This window comes from Pararge aegeria, chromosome 24 (assembly GCF_905163445.1).
Source record: "Pararge aegeria chromosome 24, ilParAegt1.1, whole genome shotgun sequence".
In the NCBI taxonomy this organism is placed as follows: domain Eukaryota; kingdom Metazoa; phylum Arthropoda; class Insecta; order Lepidoptera; family Nymphalidae; genus Pararge; species Pararge aegeria.
In genome coordinates, this window is record NC_053203.1 from 1942836 (window position 1) to 1968008 (window position 25173).

Here is a 25173-nt window from a genome sequence, read left to right on the forward strand (position 1 = left end):
TTTGCAGTCGCCCGCGCGACCCCGCTGCCGCCGGCCGCGCGCGATGGATGACGCCAGGCTCCGAGACCGCGTGCCGCTCACGGTCATAGTGGCGCCCAGCAACGTATCGCCACCCAGGCTTTCCCCCGCCGACCTGTTACCCGACGGCGACGCGGCCTTCCACCCACTGTCCGCTGTGAACGGCCGCCTTACCCCGCCAGGATTAGAACCAGCTTCGTACGCAACGCTAACCCCGCTGCTACCTTTACCCCCAATCAGCACAGTCTCGGATAAGTTCGCCTACCATGCGGGGGGAACGTTCACGGTCATCCAACAGCAGCAATCTTACGCGTCGCTTTCCCCGGCACCGTATAATGAACCTTTGTCTCCCCAATCGGCGTATAGCAGACGAAGTGTGTCCCCAAATTCGTTTGAAAGACGCTCCCCAACTCCTCCGTTAGCCAGTCCGGGATTGGATCTGAACGCTGCATTGTTGGCGCGAGAAACAAGGGACGAAGAAGCCCAGGCGCAAGTTCAGGATATAGAAGAAATAAATACCAAAGAATTAGCTCAAAGGATAAGTGGGGAACTGAAGAGGTATTCGATCCCGCAGGCGATATTCGCGCAAAGGGTCCTATGCAGGTCGCAAGGGACGTTAAGTGACTTGTTAAGGAACCCTAAGCCCTGGTCAAAGCTCAAGTCTGGAAGGGAGACGTTCAGGAGAATGTGGAAGTGGCTCCAAGAGCCAGAGTTCCAAAGGATGTCGGCGTTGCGATTAGCAGGTACGTTTGGTATGACATTTTTAGGGGCTTAGGATATTTTTAGACTTTGTTTTTTTTATTTTTAGGCTGTATATAAACAAAGGTTATCCGTGCGGTATAATTTTTCTCATAGGATTATTAGGCCATTTTTTTTTTATAAAAAATTCAGCGTTCAAGATTTGCTTTTAAAGAAACCGAGCTGTCTCACTTAATTTGGTTATTTCCGTGTTATGTATTTCGTACCTTTAAAACTAGTTTCATCTACAAAGTTTAGGTCTATGTTTGGTTTATGGATATAATATAAATTGTTATTATTTTCGATAAAGCTTCCTTTTAACAATAATTAAAGTTTTAAGTAGTAATTTCAACAGAAAATACTTGTTATTGCGCAGTAAATCTAAAATAAAACATGCTTTTACGAGTTTTTATATATGCGGTAGCGTTTCGCTCGAAAGTATTCTTATCAGAGTCATTATGACATAAACAAAAGTGTTTTCCACCGAAACCCGCATACCGTCAAGGTATCGCCAAAATAACGTGCCGAAGTAAAAATTTGAATAAAATCGATACAGTTTACAAACACCGCGAACGTCAGCAGTTTTGCATCGATTAGTCGACAATCGATGCGGCGCGGGTCGATATGTGGGCACGTCACTACTGCCAGTGACCGAGGCTCGGCTAGTTAGGGTTGCCTCTTGTTAGTTTAACGAATTAGGTACACAAAACAGCTAATAGGTAGGTACTAAATATAAGTAATAACAAGTTTTGTTCTAAGCTACAACCCAAAGTATGTGTACACAACTTGGAATTAAATGAAACAAAAAGTAAAAGTAAAATTAAACTTGAAAGATAAAATAAACACTAAAAAAATAAAATATATAAAGATATAATTTATAGTCCCTAAAGTTTTGTGGAATAGTGCTTAAAAATTTGTTTTTTAAAAATATTTATCCTTACAAATATCTTACAATGTCACAACGATATTAGTTCAATCAATTTGTAGACTGTTTGTGTCGCAGACATTAAGCGTTATTTCTTCAAGCTCTCTACAATTATTTTACACCAGCTGTCACTGGCGTTTATTACGTTTTTTTACAAATCCCGTAGGTAAAATTTGTTTGTCTGGGATATAAAGTAACCTGTTACTTCACTGACTTTCAACTAACTCTATTTGGTTGCTTAGTTACTACAAACAAAAAACAAACACTGTTTTACTTTAATATTATAAAGTAGGGATTCTAAAATAAAATTAAATGTCAGTTTTTGACTTCTGCGTTTACGAAATTTTATAGTCTGAATCACTGGGAATTTTCGTCATATAACAGTGACCCAGTTAATCTGTGCAATGTTTATTAATTGGTCAAAATAAAAAACTTTATGTGTTTAGGCATCAATCTATACCGTATAAAAGCGTCGCAGTGCAACGGTGGTATTAATTCGATTACATGCAGCAAGAAACAATATTTGAATGGTTATCTACTGAATTTGATCCGCTGCTTCCAATGTATTTTTATGACTTTTTTATTTTTTATTCCACTTTATAGTTGTAGTGAGAGACAGATTGAACCTAGGACCTACTGTTTAAATTCACAGCGCTCACAATTTTAACTGACTTTTGACGGTGTAGTAAACTACAATTATTTTGATTATTGCATAGAGCTACTGTAGATCGGATAGATTAAAAGGCTGTCGATGATGAACAAAATCACAGTGTATAATAACATACAACTGAATTTCTATAGTATGAATTTAATAAGAGTCACATACAGATGTGTTCTTAAACCAAAACCCGTCAATCGCAAGTATTTCAACAGCATTGCGCTAAAATCAACGTTTGTTTAAAATCGATACAGTTTACAAACATCACAGGCATCAGCTGCTGTGCATCGATTCGTCGACAAGCAACTCCCCCCGCGTGGGTCGATGCGGGGCGCGTCACTACTGCCAGTGACCGGGGCTCGGCTTGTTAGGGTTGCCTCTTAATACTTTAAACGAGGGTAAATATAAGTGATGGGTGATGGCTAATTAGAATACATCCCTTTTCTTTCCGTGGTTGTCGTACTAAGTGATTAAGGGAATATAACGGAGAATGAATACTATCTACTGCAATCACCAAACCGAGTCTCAGGGTTTCCATACGCCTCCGTTTTAAACAGCTTACAGTTGGGGCCAGTTTCATATCGTATGTCTTCTTTGTGGAGAGGGGGTTAAAGTTAAGTTTATCTGATAGGCACAAGTGCCCTTTAGCATAAACGGATTTCAGTTTCGCAAGTAGTGATGAACAGAATATTTAAACTGCACGGTTTGGCAATGTATTTTTTCACCAACGAAATTTTTCGACTGCTCGTTAAGGCTCACATCCACAATACATATACAAACATTAATTCCAAAAGTAAACTAGTTATGGATAAATGCGTTTGCAAACGTACAGAAAGTGTCTACTTCTTAATTTTTCATCATTAGGCCATATTGTTTTCTTTAAACTCCACTACAAGTGAAGTCTTGGCTGCCGATTGGCGCAGTGGGCAGCGACCCTGCTTTCTGAGTTCAAGGCCGTGGGTTCGATTCCTACATCTGGATAATGTTTGTGTTAATAAATGTTTTTCAGTGTCTGGGTGTTAATCTGTATATTATAAGTATTTATGTATATTATTCATAAAACATTCATTAGTCATCTTAGTACTCATAACAAAAGCCACGCTTACTTTGGGGATATGGAGATGTGTGTATTGTCGTAGTAAATTTATTTATTTATTTAATTTCACTGGTAAGTGATGATGCAGTTTAAGATGGTTGCGGGCTAAACTGTTCTAGAAATGGCTGTTACATTATACCCATATCCCTAATCGGTTTCTACGCGGCATCGTACCAGAAAGCAAACATAATTCGCTTAGCGACACGTCTTTGTCGCTGTGGTGGTAATAGCCACGGCCAAACCCTCCCACTGGACAAGACAATAGAAAACTCAGAAATCAAAGATTTCCAAATTTCCCCCGCCAGGGATCGAATCCGGGACCTCCTAGTTATAAGACCACAGCGTTCACCACAGCGCTAGGGAGGTCAACAAATCTGCATTCAAACGTAAATTTATCTGCAATTTACCAAATTAAGAGTTTGATTAAAATCGATACAGTTAACAAACATCACAGACGTCAGCTGCTGTGTATCGATTCGTCGACAAGTAAACGGGTCGATACGGGCACGTCACTACTGCCAGTGACCGGGGCTCGGCACAGTAGGGTTGCTCTTGTTTAGTTTATGCAGGGGTGAGTTAAGAAAGTACTTTTATTTGGTTAAATCGTTTTACAATTTAAAATAAGGGTTTTAATAATTCGGCTAGCATTTTTTTTACGTTACGTTATTGTTCGCGTATATAGTTGATTGACTGCACCAATTTGAATGATCCGTTTATTAGATATGATGAGAGTTTTACTTTTTTGTTGATTAATTTATTTATACTTTCTATTTGAAAGTTAAAAAAAACACAGACAGAAGCAGTATAGAAAAGCTACAACGCTTGACTCGGGAAGACAAACCCAGCACTCGTTACCCATATAACGATACGTTCCACTAGACAATCGAGACCTTTTATTTTTTTGTTTCACCATATCCCGATGGACGCATAATTGATACAAAAAAAATCTAAACACACCTAATCTCTGTTGGTATCTATGATTTATTTTTAGTCATACTTTTTAAATTCTAAGCACTAACTAGGCAACCATTCAAGTTAATTTTTGACATAGTGTTAGTTGAAAGGACGGAGAGTAACTTAACTTACTTTTCATTCCAGGAAAACGAATTGTTGCCACGGGATTTATAACGAACCGTAATGTAATAAACGCGTACGAAAAATGCTTACAACAACTAATATTTTTACAAAGTAATCCATTGAAATACTTATCATACTACGAAGAGTAATTGATAAAATTGAAACAACCGGTTATTAGATATTGATAAACGATAAAAAAGCTTGGGTTTGAATTGCTCTAGCTTCATAGCTTAATATAAATTTACTGGAAGATGGTGATAACAAAAAAATAAATTTACCCGGCTAAGTTTGTTGTGGGCTTCTACCAGGGCGCGTTTGGAACCCTCGTAGCTTTAGATTTAAGTTGGCGAACGAAGTTATCTCCATCCCGTTACAATTATGTAAACAAATATGTATGAACGCTTCATAAGTGCCTGTGATAGGCCAACATGAATAAAGAAATTTTGAATTGAATTGAATTGATAAAATTTAGACAGCCGGTTGGCACAGTGGGCAGCGACCCTGTTTTGTTTCTTTCAAGGCCGTGGGTTCGATTCCCACAACTAAAAAAATGTTTGTGTGATAAACATGAATGTTGTTCAGTGTCTGGGTGTTTATCTGTATATAATAAGTATTTCTGTGTATTATATTCATAGAAATATTCAACTGCTTCTTAGTATCCATAAGACAAGCTACGCTTACTTTGGGGCTCGATGGCGATGTAATATAAATAAATATACTACAACAATACACATATCGCAAAATATTTCAGACACTGAAAAACACGATGGCACAAAAACATTTTCCAGTTGTGGGAATAGAACCCTCGGCCTTGGACTCACAAAGCAGGGTCGCTGCCCACTTCGCCAGTCGGCCGTCAATGGATGTGTGTATTGTCGTAGTATATTTATTTATTAATAAGAGCTGAATAACATCTATTTCTTTCTTGTTTAGCTCTTATTAGCTACTAAACAGTTCGTTCTACGTGCTAGTGTCAAGCTCTGTTCAAACTGAGGACGGAACGGAAGTCGCTCGCCCGATTGTGTCAACTTGCTCGTGTAGCCGTGTCACAAATAGTCGTTCGAAAGACGTGAAACTAAAGTGGGACTAAACTAAAGTGGTGTTACTTTGGACCGTTAAAAAAAGACTGGTACTTTAGTTCAAGCCTTACTTTTTGAGACTATCTATAAAGCCACGGCTTGTTATTTTCTGACCCCTGATTTACACAAATTTCGAAGTAGTGATAGCCCAGTGGGTAGGACTACGACTTCACATAATGTTCTCAAAACGTTTGTGGAGGCCAAAAATTCGCACTGGGCCAGCGTGGTGGACTATGGTCTTAACCCCTTCTCATTGTGGGGGAGACCCGTGCCCTGGAGTGGGCCGGTAATGGGTTGAGATGATGATGATGGTGAATCTAAAGAAAATGAAATTAAACTGTGAAATTTTGACACAAGACAGGAGTGAAACTTTTGAATGGTAGCGAACTCTGAGACGGATATGATTGATGATGACAGACATTAGAATAAATGTTTATTATTCTTTATAAAGCTTAGAAATTATTAAATATTTTTTTAACTAAAATAGGAAAAAAAAAAGTGTAATGTGTTCCATTTCATTCTTTCCTATACGTTTATGTATTTGTTTCTTTATTGTGATTATCATCATATATCGTTTCATCTAGTTTCAAATAACAATGATTGTAAAGAGTGTTCACTTCAAAAACATGTATACTATTGCTCTGTGTAATCCGGGATCTATATCTGTGCCAAATTTCATCCAGATTTCTTTTGTAACTGAGTAAAAAACATTCATCTTTTCAATCTATAATTTTACTACCTGATCTCCGCGTTGTAACACATATTTTTATTGCAATTAAATGTACAGACTTACTCATCGCAGTTAACACCGCAGTGCGCAGCTAGTATAAATCTAATTTCATCGAAGTCCGATGTAAAAAGTATTTTTTTTAATCCAGGGTGTATTCTATTTCCAAATCAGTTCAGTACTTTATGCGTGAAAGAGTAACAAACAACGTCTTTACATACATACATGCACACATCCTCACAGACGATCACGTTTATAATATAAGTAGGAAGTGTAAATTACAAACTCTGTAATCCTTTGCTAGTTTCCTGACATAAAAAACGCTTACGTATCACTTTACAAACACCGCGAAAGTCAGCTGTGTCATCGATTTGTCGACCATTGATTTCGCCGCGCTGGGTCGATGCGGAGCGCGTCACTATGCCAGTCACCTGGCTCGTGTCTCTAGGGTCACCACTTGGATTTTTTATCTAAATAAATTTTCATGTCATAGAGATATGAGTGGATTTAGATTGCGTGCAATTTTAGGTCAATGCTCTGTTAATAACGGCCTCCCTGAGGACAATTTAGGAATTTGTGTTTGAATTTTCTCTGGTCTGTTGGGTTGCTAGGACCAACCTACCGACGGCCGATTGGCGCAGTGGGTAGTGAGTTCTATTCCCACAGATAGATTTTCTTTGTGTGATTAATATGAATGTTTTCCAAAGTCTGGATAATCATATTATAATTACTTATGTATATCTATATATATAAAAGAGAAAGTGTGTGGGTATGTTCCATATTGGCTCCGAAACGGCTGGACCGATTTCAATGAAACTTTCAGGGAACCTCTGGATTGACCTGGCGAGTAATCCTGTAAAGTTTGGTGACGATCGGAGCACTCCTATTTTTGAACTGTCAAACTGTCAAATACAGCTTTTATTAAAAATTTAATGATGTAAGTTTATTGTTTAAATAAATTAAAGCAAAATCTAGCCCGGCTAAGCGGGCCGGGTACGCTAGTGATTCATAAAATAATCATCGGGCTGGATGGCGATATGTGTATTCATCATCATCATCGACTCACTGTTAGGCACAGACCTCGCTTCTCTTAGGGGATACGCTTTTAAAGTTGCTGCCCACCAAGCTAGTCCAATGCGGGCGGGTGGGCTTTAACAACTTTTACACCCGATTGTGTCAACTTGCTCGTGTAGCCGTGTCACAAATAGTACTTCGATAGACGTGAAACTAAAGTGGGACTAAACTAAAGTGGTGTTACTTTGGACCGTTAAAAAAAGGTTGGTGCTTTAGTTCAAGCCTTACTTTTTGAAACTATCTATAAAGCCACGGCTTGTTATTTTCTGACCCCTGATCTACACAAATTTCGAAGTAGTGATAGCCCAGTGGGTAGGACTTCGACTTCACATAATGTTCCCACCAAGCTAGTCCAACGCGGGTGGGTGCGCTTTAACAAATTTTACCCCAGGACCGCGTGATCTTTAGTCGAACATGTGAACCACTAGACCAAAGAGGCAGTTGTGCGTATGTGTGTAATGTCGTAAGATATTTAATAACTTACTCTTTATTCAGATCCGATGGTGTGTTTAAAATGGTAAATTGAAGATTTACTCTCTTAAATCACTTAAATCTCCCATTTTCTTCCCTCTAACTCTCGGCCTTAATCTTAATTTCGGCCAATTCAGGTGAATTTATTCTTTGTCTGGTCCGCCCGCACATATCTGTTGCCTCATAGGAAAGAGACCTCACAAAAAGTGCAATCTTTTAATTACTAATTTAATTGAAAATTCCAAAATATCCCACCATAACTCGTCGAGCATTAACAATCAGCGCTAAAAAGAGATGCCCGCGTAATGTAAAATTGGCCTAGATGGAATAAACATATACTTTTAAATTTAATAAACATTAATATATTGAATTGTTAGGTTAGGTATGGTTTTACAATAATATTGAATTAAAATTATGTACTTAAATTATTAATTAATTATGTCACGAGTTTCGGATTGATTCATTCATTCATACATTCCTATAGTGAATTATTAATATCCGATTGAAATGTCCTTAAACCGCAAAACATCTAAGAAACTGACCAAGGTAATAATTATATGTGGTGGCTCGACTTACCTTACGGGGCGACCAAGTTTGACTAGGTATGGATCTCTAACTTTTCGGACTATGCGCTTTAAGAAATTAAATATCTCATGCTTAACTGTGAAGGAAACCAAACCGAGAAAACTGTCATGCCTGAGAGTTCTCCAAAGCGTTGACATCCGCACATTTAGTCTTCGCCAGCGTGGAGGACCTCGGCCCAAACCCCTCCCATTTGGGAGGTGACTAAGTTTAGTAATGGGCCAGTAATTTTGTTAAATAAATAAATATACTACGACAATACCCACACCGCCATATAGCCTCAAAACGTAATCGTATCTTGTGTTATGGGTACTAATATGACTGATGAATATTTCTATGAATTGTATTTGTATTTATACATAAATATTTAAAACATACAGATAATAAATATACTACGACAATACGCACATCGCCATCTAGTCCCAAAGTAAGCGTAGCTTGTTTTATGGGTACTAAGATGACTGATGAATATTTTTATGAATAACATAAATATTTGTTATGTACGATTAAGCACCCAGACACTGAAAACATTAATGTTTATAACAAACATTTTTCAGTGGGAATCGAACCCACAGCCTTGACTCAAAAAGCAGGGTCGCTGCCCACTGCGCCAATTGGCCGTCAATTCAAAAATCATGATGATGGATAACCAAATTCCAATCAGTTCGTTAGTTTAAGAGTTACAGATGAACACCCAGACGAAAATGTGGCTGCATTTATAATACACCCCATTTGTATCCGGGGTTGAAAACAAAATGAACAACATACTACGCTTATCACAAACATTTGTATGACTATTGTATTATTTAGGCTCCCGAAATCGAAATGCGTTATTTATGCTACGTGTACGTTAATGATTTTACCCATTTAAGTGGGAACCATATTTTTGCTCATCCGTCCGGTAGGTTTTGGCGACCTGGGTGGTGAGTGCTGTGTTTTGAAAACAAAATGAACAACATACTACGCTTACAACAATGCAAATATTCACGGTGAAAACCACACATTATCACCTATACTGATAATATTATCTAGCTGTTTGATATAATATAACTATATGAAAAAATCGATACGGTTGACTAACATTACGTAGGACAGCTGTGCATCGATTTTTCGACAATCGATGCCGTCGGGTCGATAGAGTGCGTCACTAATAACGATGAGGGTTAGTAGGGCTGGCTCTATATTTCTCATCACATTCCGCTTCCAACATATTGTCGTTGGTATCTGCAAAATGTAACGCACTGTGACTTTTGTATTTACAAATTTATAATATTACTTATATTATTATTATTAATATTACTTAGCTTTTGCCCGCGGCTTCGCTCACGTTAAGTTTTATTTTTGATTTGTTAAATTTACTACAAAGGGTTAAAAAAAGATCTTGCTGCTTATAGAAAAATATGAACGGAAATTACTTAGAAAATCAGAAACTTTCATATAAATTTTGATCCCCTATGAAATACGTATTTCTTTATTATAAATCGAAAACCTAAAATCAAAGTTTAATTGATGTAGCTTGAAAAATAAATTGATAAATGAAGAATTTTTTACAAACTTTCATCCCATATTTAACCCTGATAGAATTTAAAAAAATCCTTTCCTAGCGGACGCCTACGTTGTAATAACTATCTGTGTGCAAAATTTAATATTATTGTATTCTCGATTTAAGTGAACTATTGTGTTCTTTTTGAGAAATGAATGTCTTTAAGACGAAAAGTAAAAAATAAGTTAATCCATTGACTTAAAATTTTAATGAAACATTGCATTTCTGTATAAAAGTATTTGTTTATAAAAGTATTTGTTTATAAAAGTATTTGTTTATAAAAGTATTTGTTTATAAAAGTATTTGTTTATAAAAGTATTTGTTTATAAAAGTATTTGTTTATAAAAGTATTTGTTTATAAAAGTATTTGTTTATAAAAGTAGTTGTTATTCCCAATGGTTTTTATATTACGTACATAGATTGGGAGATATTTATTTATTTATAAATTTTTTAGCTTTTCAAGGGAAACAAACAGTATAATTATACATAAAAGTAATGCCGTATTTTTGTATCACATAGACCAATGAAGTTTCCACAACTTGGTTATACATATAACACGATAACATTAACCACAATTGCTTAGGAGTAAGTACCTAGCAAGCAATTATTATACAAAAAAAAGAAAAAATAATAATAATGTAAGTAAAACAAAAATGAAAATCAAAAAAATTCGTTAGTATATAATTGGTTGCCTGTAAAGTCGGTATACGGGCGAAAGTTTTACGTGACAACGACTTTGAGTGGTAAAATAATTTTAATGTGAATATTCATTCGTATAATAGGAAGAAGGATGAAATAATAGTAACAATTTAAAACATTTATTTATACAAAGAATTATATTTAAAACATTAATTTATACAAAGAATCTCGCACTGAATTTCATATTAACAAAATTTTATTTTTACCTTTACACATACATACGTATTTATATACAAATATACATACTATTACTTGCAATACATTTGCGTACAATGAAACAGCGTTTACTACAAAGGGACGCGTGCCTTTCACTTTTTATGTCTGTCTCTCTCGCTCTTAGGCGGGCTAACCATGCCCGAGTGGAAGGGACGCGTGCCTCTCACTCGCTCTCATTGTGAGCGCATAACGTGAGCGGAGCGTAACGCAGTTTCTTGAAGTGTCACCCGGCAAACCAATTTATAAGACGTTGTCACGTCAAAACTTTAAAGCTATAGTACTTATTTTGTCAAAATAAATTTTCTAAACGTGCCAATTTTGACATGAAAAATGTCCGTCTCACAATATTTGTAAAATATAATTACTAATAGGGCATTTAATTATATATTGATATCAGTTAACACGTATATATTTATGGTACATACTTTTCGACCTTTGCGCCATTGTCTGAATGAGATTAGTTATAAAAAAATGCTTTGTTTTATTCGATAGTGATAGTTTTTTTAAAAGATGATAATGAGTTGAATATATGTTGCGAAACTGCAACTGAGTAATACAATAACTATCTTTAAAGAATCGTATTCGTAACATAAAAGTAAATTAATTGATTTTTGATTTTGCTGTACTTTATTTGTAGCAAAATTGTAGTTAGTTTATGCAGGTAAAGTGTTTATTTGTAAATATAGGTCTATAACCATAGGAATGGGAGGTTAACCATAACGATTATCTGGTCCACACAGCATCGTATTGTAAATACAGATTTTCTGGGCTTAGGTTAACCAGCTGCGGTCGAACTAAATCAAACCAGACGCCCTTGGCAAATTAAAAAAATGTATTAAAACCCAGAGTGACCAGAGAAACTGTGAATTAGTAAGTGGGAACTTACTAATTCACAGTTTACACTAGAAAACAATTCCTGGATACTTAATTTACATCGCAAAACAGGACACTATTACGCTTGTAGCCGTCACCATGTTCTATACGTAGTTTTCACTTAGTAAGTAATATACCCGACTTGACTACGTACATAAGTGCGAGTAGCTATAAGTACCGATCATAGGTTTCAACATTGAAGTACTAACTTGTCAGGTTGTCATTTTTTTATTGTTATTAGGTACAAAAAACAGCTAATAACTAAAAGTAGATCTAAATATATGTAATCACAAATTTTGTTCTAAGCTACAACCCAAAGTATGTGTACACAACTTGGAATTGAATAAACAAAAAGTAAAGATAAAATTAAAGTTGTAACAAAAAGAAACACTTCAAAAATAATATATATATAATTTCCCTAAAGATAACGTGAAATAGTGCATAATAATTTGTTTTTTAAAAATATTTATGCTCTTGTTAAAAATGTCAATATTACGATTACTTGATACCAAATCGTTATAAAGGCGGCACATGCGAACGATGGGATTGTAAAAGGAAGTATTGTTCTTATAGACACTTAGGACAACGGGTTTAAAATATTTGAAGCTGGTGTTAACGCGGTGTATGTCATCAAACTATAATTTATTGATTTTCAATTTCGTTGAAGTTGACAACCCTATTGATTGCCACCGGTGCAGGGCGCTACAGGGTGTTAAGAGCGTGGCATACTTTTTGCCTAGGGGTGTGTCACGGGGTATTTTATTAATGATTTAGTAGGTACTGTGTAAGGGGCATTTTATGGGGTAGTACGCGCCGTGGACAAAATAGGGTCGTAGATCTCAGTTGTTTGAGAGTGAACCGTTCCAATTTTTGATATTTTTTATCGTCTGAATAAGTAAAAAGATCGGTGGCTATATGTTAAGTTATTTTAATTCAAGCTTCCTTGCGCAGTGCTGTGGTTTTATAACTGGGAGGTTTCAGGTTCAGCGGGGAAAATATAGAAATTTCTAATTGCCGAATTTGCCGCTCTGGTTTAAAATATTTATTGTTCCAATTTTGTAAATTTAAAATGCATATAAAAAATTCGGAACCGACAAAATTGTCAATCAATTTTATAAATTATCAATTATCAATTTTATAAATTTTTTAAATTTGTAAAATTGATAATTCCACCAAGTGTAGGTAAAAACACTACAAAAAATTATAAAAATTTATTGTTCCATAAAGGAATTTCCACTTAGATGGAACTTACAGGCTAATTTACAAAAAGAGGGTAATTATATAAAATTGCATCTTCGAGCGCACAATAAATAAATTGTAAATTGTAAGTGGGTAGTTTTGAAGCATCATCGCATCAAAACCATATCGACGAATATCGAAATGGCCGCTAAGAGATTTATCCACCCGGTACAATGGTTAATATGCTGTGGGAGTCCGGGGTACACCTAACAGGTTCGCCCACTACCATCTTAGACTAATCATCATTTACTAATAGTTAAGATTATTAATAATAATAATAATAATAATCTCTTTATTAAGACAACTAAGGTCCCCCTTTGTTAGTAATACATCTTAAACGACTATGTTAGTATTAATTGATTACATTAGATTAAAGAATAAATTCAATATAATTTGCTTCACCGTACAAGCACCGACATGAAGTGTTGCAAGATAGGTGAATCAAACTTTCCCGCTAACATATTCAGGATACTGTTTGAGCTCGACCGCAACCTTGTCAGGAGGGATGCCGTCTTTTTCCTTATAATGGCGTAAAAATCATCGATTCGCTCCTGAGCGAACATCCCAGACGCTGAACAGAACCTCGGCAAACCCAACAGTATCCTAAACCCATTATTATACTGTACACGTAATGTGTTCAGTGCCCTTTGAGTATATTTAACCCACAGGCCTCCCGTGTAGAAGGTTTGACAATAGGCCTTAAACAACGTTACTTTCACTTCCTTGCTACATCGAGCGAACCTGCGGGCCAACATGTTACATTTGACAGCCAGAGATCTACGTTCTCGTTCTATGTCGACGTGATCCTTAAGGTCCTCCGTTAAATAATGGCCCAAATATTTAAATTGGGTCACACGATTAAGTACAGCCCCCTTGAGTGTTATAATTGGCTCGTATTGCACTTGCTTACGTGGGGCCTTAAATATCAGATTATTAAAGGCTAACTTCTAGTGGGATGAAAAGAAAAATTAAACTAACCTATGCCCGGGATATGACATATTTCACCGAACGGCGGGAGTTTAGGGACGTAGGTAGGCCGGGAAAAAGGGACTGGGGTTACGAATTTTCCGCCCGACATAGGATTCTATAAATACCTTAAATAACATTAGTGTTTACCACCCGCTGTTGCCCGCGGCTTCGAACGCGGTTTTTTGGTTTTTCATGAATCTACCGGAACCGTAAATTTTCCTGGTATGAAAAGCAGCCTATGTGTTAATCCAAAATTCAGCCAAATTAAATATAACGTGTATAGTCTTTATTATATTACTTGGTGTTGCCCGCGACTTCGTCTGCGTTTAAATTTTGTTTTTTGATGTGGCGTTCAATTTAGTTGTAGTTCTAAAAAAATTTAAAGTATTCAGTATCGCTAAGCCTTAAATGAGGGGTTTGCTGCTGTTCGCTGAGGAGATCTGTCCTCTATCTCCAACCACATTCAGATCCACACAAAGTTTGGGCAAAATTAAACACATAATATAACATCTGTAGTACAAAAATAATTATTTAAATCGGTTTTAATTTGTCGGAGTATGGTGTAAAATCGTCAAACACTTTCATCCCCGCTCCCGAAGTAACCGAGCTTAATTTGAGATAAAAAGTATCCTCTATTACTTCTAACACTTCCAAGAATATGTGTACAAAGTTTTATAAGGATCGGTTAAGTAGTTTTTGCGTGAAAGCGTAACAAAAAAACTTACATTGACATCTATTGGATGTTGTATATTATATTAAATTGGTAATCTGCTCGGAAAACAGATGGACTTATAAACCTTATGATACCATGCGCCGGTAAACGCGTTGGTTGACCCATATCGAGGTGTACAGACGATATCCAGATAGTCGCTGGGAGCCGCTGGAAACAAGCTGCCAAGGACAGTGGATTTGGGAATTCCCTGCGAAAGACCTATGCCCTTTAGTGGACTTCAATCGGTTAATAACATTGAAAAACACCATACCACCAAACACCTTTGCCCATATCACACTTTCAAGTAATATTTCGATTAAAACAACATTAAAAGCGTTAGGGAACCGAGGCAACATCAGCACATGTTGTTCCGCCGCCCCCCTCCCTCCGTGACGTCACACCCCCCTGCAAGCCCCGCCGCGTCCGCCGCTGTATCGATCGAGCGACCCCTTGCAGACTGCTCTAGTGATATTTAGGTAGCTGGGAGATCTTAATGTTTATTTTTTGTTTTCATTTGTTATTCGATGACCCAACAGTCTCGTTTCAGTCCGAATTAGTCTATGGTACTATATTCCTTAACTAAGAAGATCCTTAGGCATACATCAGCCGTTGACCAATAGTTATCACCTAAGAGCTGGTGAATTTTTTTTCCGTAGACGTCGACTAAATCGAATACCTAATGGTTTAGTAAACGAAACAAGTATATGCCAATTTTCCGGGCAATTCTTTCTAATAGGTACCAGGTAACTTCTTAGGAGAACTCTGTGGGAGGGTACTAAATTCTTTAACACCCCGTGATGTTGGAAAACAGCGCTCTCTGTATTCGGCAATTCTTTCTTCATACTTATTGCTCGATTATTTCTAGGACTAAGGTTTTTACGAACGCAAGAAACGGCGACACACATCGCCATCTAGTCCCAAAGTAAGCGTAGCTTGTTTTATGGGTTCTAAGATAACTGATGAATAATTTGTATGAATAATATACATAAATAATTATAATATATAGATAAACACCCAGACACTGAATAACAGCTCATTCATCACACAAACACAGTTGTCCAGTTGTGGGAATCGAACCCACGGCCTTAGGCTCAGAAAGCAGGGTCGCTGCCCACTGCGCCAATCGGCTGTCATTATATTGGGAATCATATCAACTCCTCCTCAGAATGAGAAGGGTTTCTCACGTTCACCACGCTGTCTCAGTGCAGATTGGTGGACTTCACACGCCTTTGAAAGCATTATGGAAAACTCTCAGGCTTGCAGGTTGTCTCACTATGTTTTTCTTCACCGTTAAAGCAAGTGATATTATAACTACTTAAAACGCACATAACTTAGAAATAGTTGAGTGCGAACTCTGCTCCCCCGAAATTGAAGCCGAAGTCCTAACCACTAGGCTATAACCGCTTTTGGGAATAATAAATTATATGCTAATTAGTTATTATTTGCAGCGGTGATAGCCCAGTGGGTAGGACTTCGACTTCACTTTCAGGGGCGCCAGTTTGAATCCCAGCACCTCTAACTTTTCTAAGTTATGTGCGTTTTAAACAATAAAATTATCACTTGCTTCAACGGTGAAGGAAAACATAGCTAGACAACCTGCATACCTAAGAGTTCTCCATGTTCGCAAAAGTGTGTGAAGTCCACCAATCCGCACTAAGCCAGCGTGCTTTAACCCGTCCTCATGGTGGGAGGAGACCCGTGCCCTGTGGTGGGCCGGTAATGGGTTGATATAATGATGATAAGTTATTATTTTGGTTAGTTACTAATTGGAACTATTTATTCCGAACATTAGCAAAAAGATGGTTTAATAAATCCAAGAGATGCGTTTACCAAGAAGTATGACATTTATAAAGAACAATAGCTATTGCCGCGTTTGATGGAATTAAAAATATCCCGCATTACTTTTCCCGGAATAAAAAGTTCAGGATATATCTTTATCCACATTTCGACAAGCCCGGGTTACCTGTGTCTTATGAATACACGACTTGCCTATTATATAGCTTAATGCTTAATTCAGCACGTCGCGATGTATTCGGGCGAAAACGAATGTATACTGTCGCTTTGTCGTAGAATTGGCGAGCATCCAAAGGGTTTTGTCGCCATTAAGTTCGTCCGCTTGGCCACACTTCGCCCACTTCATTTTTTTCGGATTTTGCAGTGTCGCTGGGTGAGCGTGTAGCTTCCCCAGAGGTTTGATTGTAGAAAATTGGGGTGAAAACCGGCCTAAGTAGACCTTCTGTGCGGCACGAACCTCTAAATGGTTGGCGCAGAGACTCAGAGTGAGCGTGTCCCCGGAAGTTATCTCTAGGGATCGAAGAAACTAGAGCAAAAACCAACCAAGGTCTACGATTAGCCCAAAACTAACGCTGGTTAACTTAAATAATAAATAATTATAAAAATACTACAACAAACAAACATCACCATCTAGTTCCAGAGTAATCGTAGCATGTGTTATGGACTTATGGTTACTAACAAGCTGATGAATATTTTTATGAATATAATGGACATAAACACTTATAGTATACAGATAAACACCCAGACACTGAAAAACATTCATGTTCATCACACAAATATTTTCCAGTTGTATGAATCGAATCGGCCTTGGACTCAGAAAGCATGGTAGCTGCGCCAGTCGGCTGCAAAACTTAAGGACAGTTGGACCAACTTATTAGTAGTAGTGATTTTTATGACAGATCTCGTCCGGGGAAGTACCATTGCCATGCTTATTTCTGCCGCCATCACATCATTATTGCTGTGGTTCGTTCTAAAAGCATGGATGTCGGTGTAATTACAGGCACATGAAGCTAAACAACTACGCTTCAAGTTTGTGGGACTCATAGCGTCATAGTACGATGGGTTCCTTGCATGCCCTGCAAAGTGTTACTCTGTTTATAAGCGAAAAAACCGAGACCGACTCAGAGTCACTTCAGAAATAGGGGGATAATAAAGTATAGATACTCTTAATATCTGCTCAAAATGGAAATGAGACATCCCACTTATCAAAAAACAACGTAATCCCATACCCAGAAACGGAAATGCCGATGAATGCTAGCACCAATGCGACAGCAAGTACATTATGAAAAAATCCTTGACCTGCGCCTAGCATGTTCTGGATTTGAATCCTGTTATTACTTTTGGATTGTTAAAAATTCTTAATACGAGTTCAAAGTTTCGAAATAGATAGGATTCACCCCCGTACCTCGGAGAGCATATTACACCGTCTTTTTATTCTTGACTTTTAGCGATTATCACCACGGGTTCGGATCAGATTCTACCAAAAAGAAGGCGACATTAAATTTGAGGATGCTCTTTGCTGATTTTCCAATTTAACAATTATGTACCTGTCGTGCGAGAAATAAAAGCGGACTTCCGCTTGTTTAAAAATATGCATAGTTAGGTCCAATATTACCTCAGGCAACATGAAGCATAGCATAATATATAGTATATTCGACCCGACAAATGAGTTCTGTACCTTTTATCAGACGAAATGTAGATTTTATTAGTTTATGACGGTTTCGAGTAAGTCAACGGTTCATATTAGCTTTTTGTTTATAAAAACTAATGTTTCGACTTCCTTTAGTATAGTTAAGTATATACTATTTAAGGTTATTAGCATTTCAGTAAACTACTGAAGCAATTGATGAGCCCCTAAATTTCCAGATACACCCAACCAGCAATCGGTAAAAGGCGACAATGTAAACAACATGCAGCAGCGGGCATATCCCAGGGAGTATCAGGCCCCGGCTGTGCCCCAGGGCCCAATGTACCCCGGGCCCCAGACCCCATGGGAAACATCTGGTTATGAACCTGCTGGGGACGTTTCGTGCTTGTGAGTCCTTCCCATGTGATTTTGTCCTATGAAATTTCCTTAGATCCTTTTCTTTCGTACCTTCCACGGACTTTATTTTTTCCAGCCTTTAAATATTATTTTTATCAGAAAATTTTAATTATTATTTCAATCATTTACTATTATTTTTTCATAAAATAAATTCTACGTCATTCATATAAATAAAGAAGACAACAGAGCCCAATGTCCATCCCTATGAGACACTAACAACAAATTAAAATGAACGAGTGATTTTTCTGTTTCATTATAAATAAATTATTTTAATGCAGTTTTAGAAGGTTTATAGAAATCTTCAAAATTAATAGTCATCAGAAAAATAAAAAAATAAAAATCGGCATTAAAAGTTTATCTACGAGGTTGTTTAAAAATTTAAATAATTCAAATATAATTTATTTTGGGTTCTCAATTACTTGATTGGTTGTATTTGCAAAAATGCAAGGTTCTAGATTTATAAAACCACTATTTATATTTATAAACTTTTAAGTTTTATACCATTCTGACTAATTTCATGTACCCCTCTCCCGAAACCCAATCCTTGGCTGCGTAGCAGTGGACTTGATTTCTAATTAGGTATAATTAAATCCAAGTAGCTTGTCGCAAAGGTAATATATTATATACGTATGTATTTATCCATTGTTATTATAGTATAAATAAATATAATATGTAATTAATTGACACTCGCTTTGTGACAAGCATTTAATAAATGCATTTATTAGCCGAGCAAATAAATGGATGATTTTTCTTTTGTTTGTTATATATTAATATGTGTAAATGATTATAGAGATTTTATCTCCATAGATGTTTTTGGATAGGCAGTATCATTTCCTTGATTTTTCAATCCCCGATGCAAAAACAAACTTTTTTTAATACCGCGGTTCTTTGCTTGTGACATCGTAGCCCCGGACCACGGAGTTCTGGTTTCTATTGTTTCTAAAATTGTATTCTTGAGGGCAAACCTAGTTGGTGAGATATGTGAAGACTTAATAATGGAGTCGTTATCACAGCATAATTATTGTGTGTTTCTAGATTGTCTTAATAAAGTTTTTCAAGAGAAACAACTACTTGAGGGTTTTAAGCTTCGGTCAGAGCTTCAGTCAAAGGGACTCCATAATGATTTAAATTATCTATAATTCTCCATATACCTACATTAATTGTAAAAATAAATTTAAAATCAGTACACCAGTTTTGGGTATACGATGCTCATGTCGGGAATCGTTTAAATTTTACACTTAACCTTAGAGGCAATGGTACTGCCTGTACAATAAAAATAACTGTTATTGATTTAGTTTTTATATATACTTCTTTAGCATTAGGTAAGTGTATTTTGTTAGCTTCAAGAAGCCAAGATGTATGTTAGACTGCTAACGCTGCCCTTCCTCCCTCCCTTTTTGTTTCCCCCCGCGCCCGGGCTGCCATAGATTTAAAATATGATTTTATAGGTGCCTGCGAGATTTACAGATCCTTTGTTAATGTTGTTTACATTGTCGCCAGGTATGCATTAATATTTCATACTAGATATCAACCTCAGGTTAAAGTTCTCTGATCTCTAAATTGACCATCTTGATGTATGATTCTTCATTGAATATCGAGGATTTTACCTAACTGATTCTAATAAAATGTATACAATTAAGAAAGTCAGGTTTTAGGATTTATAACTGTAAAAGATGCAATTTTGACGTGATGCTTTAATTATCACGGTTTTATGATACTATTCCTTTCACTATTGATTTTAATGTACAATTAATAATGGGACAAGAAAAAGTTTATGGACATCAAAAATGGTTCCGAAATGTCTCATTACATATAAATCATTACCTGTTATAATGTTTAAGTTCTCCTTATAGAGAGTTTATATAACAAGATTTAAATGTGTTATCACTGAAATGATTTATATTTAAGTGCAGGATTTTTTGTTTGTATTCAAGAATAGATGAATTAGCAAGTGTTTTAGATTTCTAATTTAAATAGTATTCTTTCGCGCAGGAATTGCTTTTGATGTTAGATTTTAATTCAAGTGTCTTTGTTTCTAGAGTTATATTTTAATTAAAATTGTTCTTGTGCGAAAGAAGGCTTTCCGGTAGTCTGTGTTTAGAGGCATGGTTGTTGTCCATAGATGGGGCTTCGAATGGTCTAGTGATAAAAAATAAACTATATGTTTTATTGGTAATGTAATGGTTTTGTTTGTTGCAGCGGCCCAGATTCCACAGAGAGGCAGTGAGTATCGTCATATGGGTAAATTTGAATAGTTTATATGTTCGTAGTTATAAGTTTTATGGTGGTGGTGGTAACATTTAGACAATTTATCTAGTGTGTGTGTGTGTGTGTGTCTGTGTGTGTGTTTTAAAGCTGTCTTGTTACCAATGATATGCGACGTAACTCAGTGATACAAAAGCGAATTCATCAAACCTAAGCTGTAATAGAAAATAGAATATATGTTTTGCGTAAGTTAAAGTATTTCCTACAAACATTACACTGCGCAATTATTCCAATATAATAGTTGTGCCTAACAATCGTATGAGATAGAAGCAGGCGTTACTTTGTGGAACTCCATGATATACAATGAACATCAAGATTAATTTGCAATAGAATAATTAAATCTGCGACAATAAATAATTCGAAAACTAAGTTTTATGTTCATTGTACTGCAAATCATGTTGATCTGTTGTCTGCTCGTTTGGAGAGTCCTTTTACTAGAAGCCGTCAGCCATATTGCTCGAGTCACGATAACCTAGATATCCAGTCGTTTCACCCCATGCTATTGCATGCCTATTTAAATTTGTAAGTGGCTATTCTATGCAACGGCAGATACTCATCTAGGATTGTCCTTCAGTGTAACTAATACTCGAGATTTGGTTGTTGAATCTCACTATTTAGATACATTTTTAACCAAGCCCATGCTCCCACGTTACATAGGGTTTCAGTTTCCCTTATTCCACGATACTGCATCCATACAAAGAAAAAGGAATCATAATCATTATCATTTTAATGATTGATTTGCAAAAAAACATGTGAAATTGTAGATTTTAAAAAATGATACAGAACATTGTGAACAATGTTGAAGCCAATTTAAAGTGCAAACTTAAACAAAAACAAAAAAAAAATTCATATAAAGTCAATATATGAGTTATAGTAATGTCTATTTTATTGTAGTTCAAATCCTCTTATTTCAGCGAATATTTAAATATATAAGCATCGTTGAACCTTTTTATGGAAAAGCTAAGTTTAGCTAAGCTTTGAAAGTATATGTGAAGTTCACAGACATCCATCACTACGTATCGCATATCCTTAGTAGAAAGACACCCTTATATTTAGTGAAAGAGAATATCATTAATTTTATCAGATATATTTTTTTAAATGGTTCATTTACTTTCATAACAGCATGGTTATTGTTTTTCGTTTTGCATTTAGTAATTCTGTTAAATTTAAAGTTTCTTTATTCATATCATATCGTATTTTTCTTTTATTGTGAGGTGATAGCAAACATATTTTACACACATTTAAAGCTCTTGTAGGTTTAGTTTTTGGAAAGATGGAAGTAGATGGAAAAACAGGACGAAAGGTTGGGGTGGGGACTTGTAAAGAGGAAAATGAGAGAGCCATGGATAGAGAAGGTTGGAAGAAGCTACACCGACAAGACATTAGCTCTTAAGTTTAAGAAGAAACTTTAGTTTTAACCAAATGTAGTTTAAAATAAACATTTCGTAAAAACTAAAGCTACAAGATGTTTAAATGTGCCAATATTCTAGCCCACAAAATAAATTGCCGGTTATTATGTTTGTTACCGCCATCTTGCGGAACCATCTAAAGTTACGTATATATAATAATGAATATCAAAACCTTTGTTATATTTATGTTTGTTAAAACTTTGCATTTATCATTTAAAGGCAAATATAAGATAATTAAATATATATATAGTTATAGGTAGCCTATAACAAATTTTCTGTTCTATAACAACGAGCTTATTTTCACTTAAGTTTTACCTATTTTATGTAGGGTCGTATTTAGTTTATTTAAATAAATAGAATAAATAGTTGTATTCAATACATTTCCAATTTGGGGGGCTATAAATAATTTGAATACGCTTTGCATCACCATTATCATTGTTATTAAACAAATTATTAAGTTAATCAATACAGTTAGCAAAAAGATGTATTTTATGAAATGCAGCACATAGTTAATAAATTATCTTCTGAAAGTATTGTATTTATAAAGTTTTACTGCTAGTTTCCCTCATACTTTCCTTTTTGTTAAGTTGCCTGGCAGATATTGCTACTAAGCAATAAGGCAGCTTTTTGCATCTTACTTTAATATAATACTGCAAAATGTGTTAATCTTCTTATTTTTTTTATCTATTACTTGTGGCATACAAATAGCATGTACAAATAAATAAATTTTGCTCGGTCACGATCATCATCATGCCAATTTTGAATTTGGAACATTCAATTCAAAGGAAAACTTTCTATCCTTTCAGGCTGCAAGCGCAAGGAGGATATGGCTTCGGATACCCTGCCTTCCCAGAAGAAGCCGCGTTTGGTTTTCACAGATCTGCAGCGGCGTACTCTGCAAGCTATTTTTAAGGTAATACATATTTGTTTGGCTGCTTTAAAATAATAAAATAAATAAACCTGTGGACTACTCATAGTAGTTTATTTCAAAATCAAAATTCAAAATTCATTTATCTCAAGTAGGCCTAATATAAGTACTTTTGAAACGTCAAGTCTGTCTGTTTGTAGTGACTCTACCACCGGTTCAGAAGGCAGATTCTACCGAGAAGAAGCCGGCAAGAAACTGAGCAGTTGCTCTTTTCCAACATCAACAATTTACATTTTAGATTTTAACATTCATTTTTCCATCTTATGAAAAATGAAAGCGGAGCCGAATGCTTCCAAGCAACCTTGTCATTAACAAATTCATCAATGGTATATTCTTTAAACTTATGCATTGGTAGGTCCAAAATTACCTTAGGAATCATGTTATAAAAGCGTATACTCAATCCCACAAATGACTTCTATCTATTTATTTTTTTCATATAATTTGCTAGTTTGTAGGTACATGAGACCCTGTCAGGGCGTTGCAAACATAATTATATATACTTTTTTTTATTCATTGTTACATTAAAAGATTACAATATTATAATATAACATAATTACTAGAGATAGGTATGTCAACAAGTTAATCGGCCGACTGTATTTATTTAATTTTATATAACACTTAAATTAAGAATAATGCATATAATAAAGATAAAGATTAATAATAATAATAACTATCATTTATTTTTATAAATTTATCGTAAATTTTTCAACAGCGTGAATTATAAAAGAAAAAAAAAACACTATTAGAAATTTATAAAAAAAAGTATTTTATAATATTTAATATAATATTTTTTTTTTATAAATTTTGAATAGTTTTTTTTAATTAAGCTAAGCTTAAAATATAAAATAAAGTGAAAATCAATAAATGATAGAGTAATTATAATAATAAATAAATAAATAATATACTACGACAATACACACATCGCCATCTAATCCCCAAAGTAAGCGTAGCTTGTGTTATGGGTACTAAGATAACTGATTTTTTTATGAATAATATACATAAATTCTTAGAATATACATATAAACACCCAGCACTGACAAATATTCATGCTCATCACATAAACATTTTCCAGTTGTGGGAATCGAACCCACGGCCCTGGGCTCAGAAAGCAGGGTTGCTGCAAACTGCTTCAATCGGCCGTCAATGATAATGATATGATGATGATGTTGACTTTACTTTAATATACCTTTTTATAACGTTACAGGAAACGAAGCGACCATCAAAAGAGATGCAAGTGACGATAGCTAGGCAACTAGGGCTAGAGCCAACAACAGTAGGCAATTTCTTCATGAACGCGCGCAGAAGATCAATGGATAAGTGGAAGGATGACGATGCACCGTCTACAGAACTGGACCAGCAGTGCGACCTGCAGGACCTAGACCACGTACCGAGTCTAGACTCGGCAGAGTCTGAGGAGGATCACGATGACCATGACGATCATCTGTTGTGACGCCCTATACCCCAACAGCACTTGTTAGTGCTTTGAAAACAGAATGAAGTTGCCCCGGGATACGGATTGTTTGAAGGATAATGATGAAATTGATAATCTTTTAAATATCAATTCAATGTTATTTTATCCATTGCACTTTTTGGATAATCGCCAACTAATTTTCTACTTTTTTTTGCATCTGTCAGATACAATTGTGACGCGAGAGAACATTAAAATTTATGAGAATTTTTAAGAAAATTAAGCAATCCTCGCCGAAATCTTTTGCGTTATTTTGTATACGCTTTGCAGATTTTGCGGTTAGATAGTTTCATTTCAATTATTTATTATCATATATTATTTCTAGTTTTCTGAAAAGATTGGTATTTCATCTATATCTATTCAAATTTCCCGAAGGCAACTTCAACTGACGTGTGTACAGTGTGTGAAAAAAACTATAGTGCGAAGTTGGTGGTCCAGACTCAATTGATCTCTAAATATATTATTGTTTCTAGTCAAACGTAATCAAATGTCTAGTTTATTTAACTGTTCTACAGTATTAGTAACGATGTGTTATTTTTATTTATTTATTTATAATGTAAAATAGTGCT

The 25173-nt window shown here is 35.7% G+C and overlaps 1 protein-coding gene across 1 annotated transcript; it reads left to right on the forward strand.

Moving 5' to 3' along the window:
• Nucleotides 1–19: 19 nt before the first annotated feature.
• Nucleotides 20–24722, forward strand: LOC120634537 (hepatocyte nuclear factor 6). The gene is made up of 4 exons (XM_039905226.1): nt 20–761; nt 20734–20757; nt 23015–23121; nt 24341–24722. Exons 1-4 carry the CDS (start codon nt 44–46, stop codon nt 24584–24586), a joined length of 1095 nt encoding a protein of 364 aa, XP_039761160.1. The 5' UTR covers nt 20–43; the 3' UTR covers nt 24587–24722.
• Nucleotides 24723–25173: the final 451 nt, after the last annotated feature.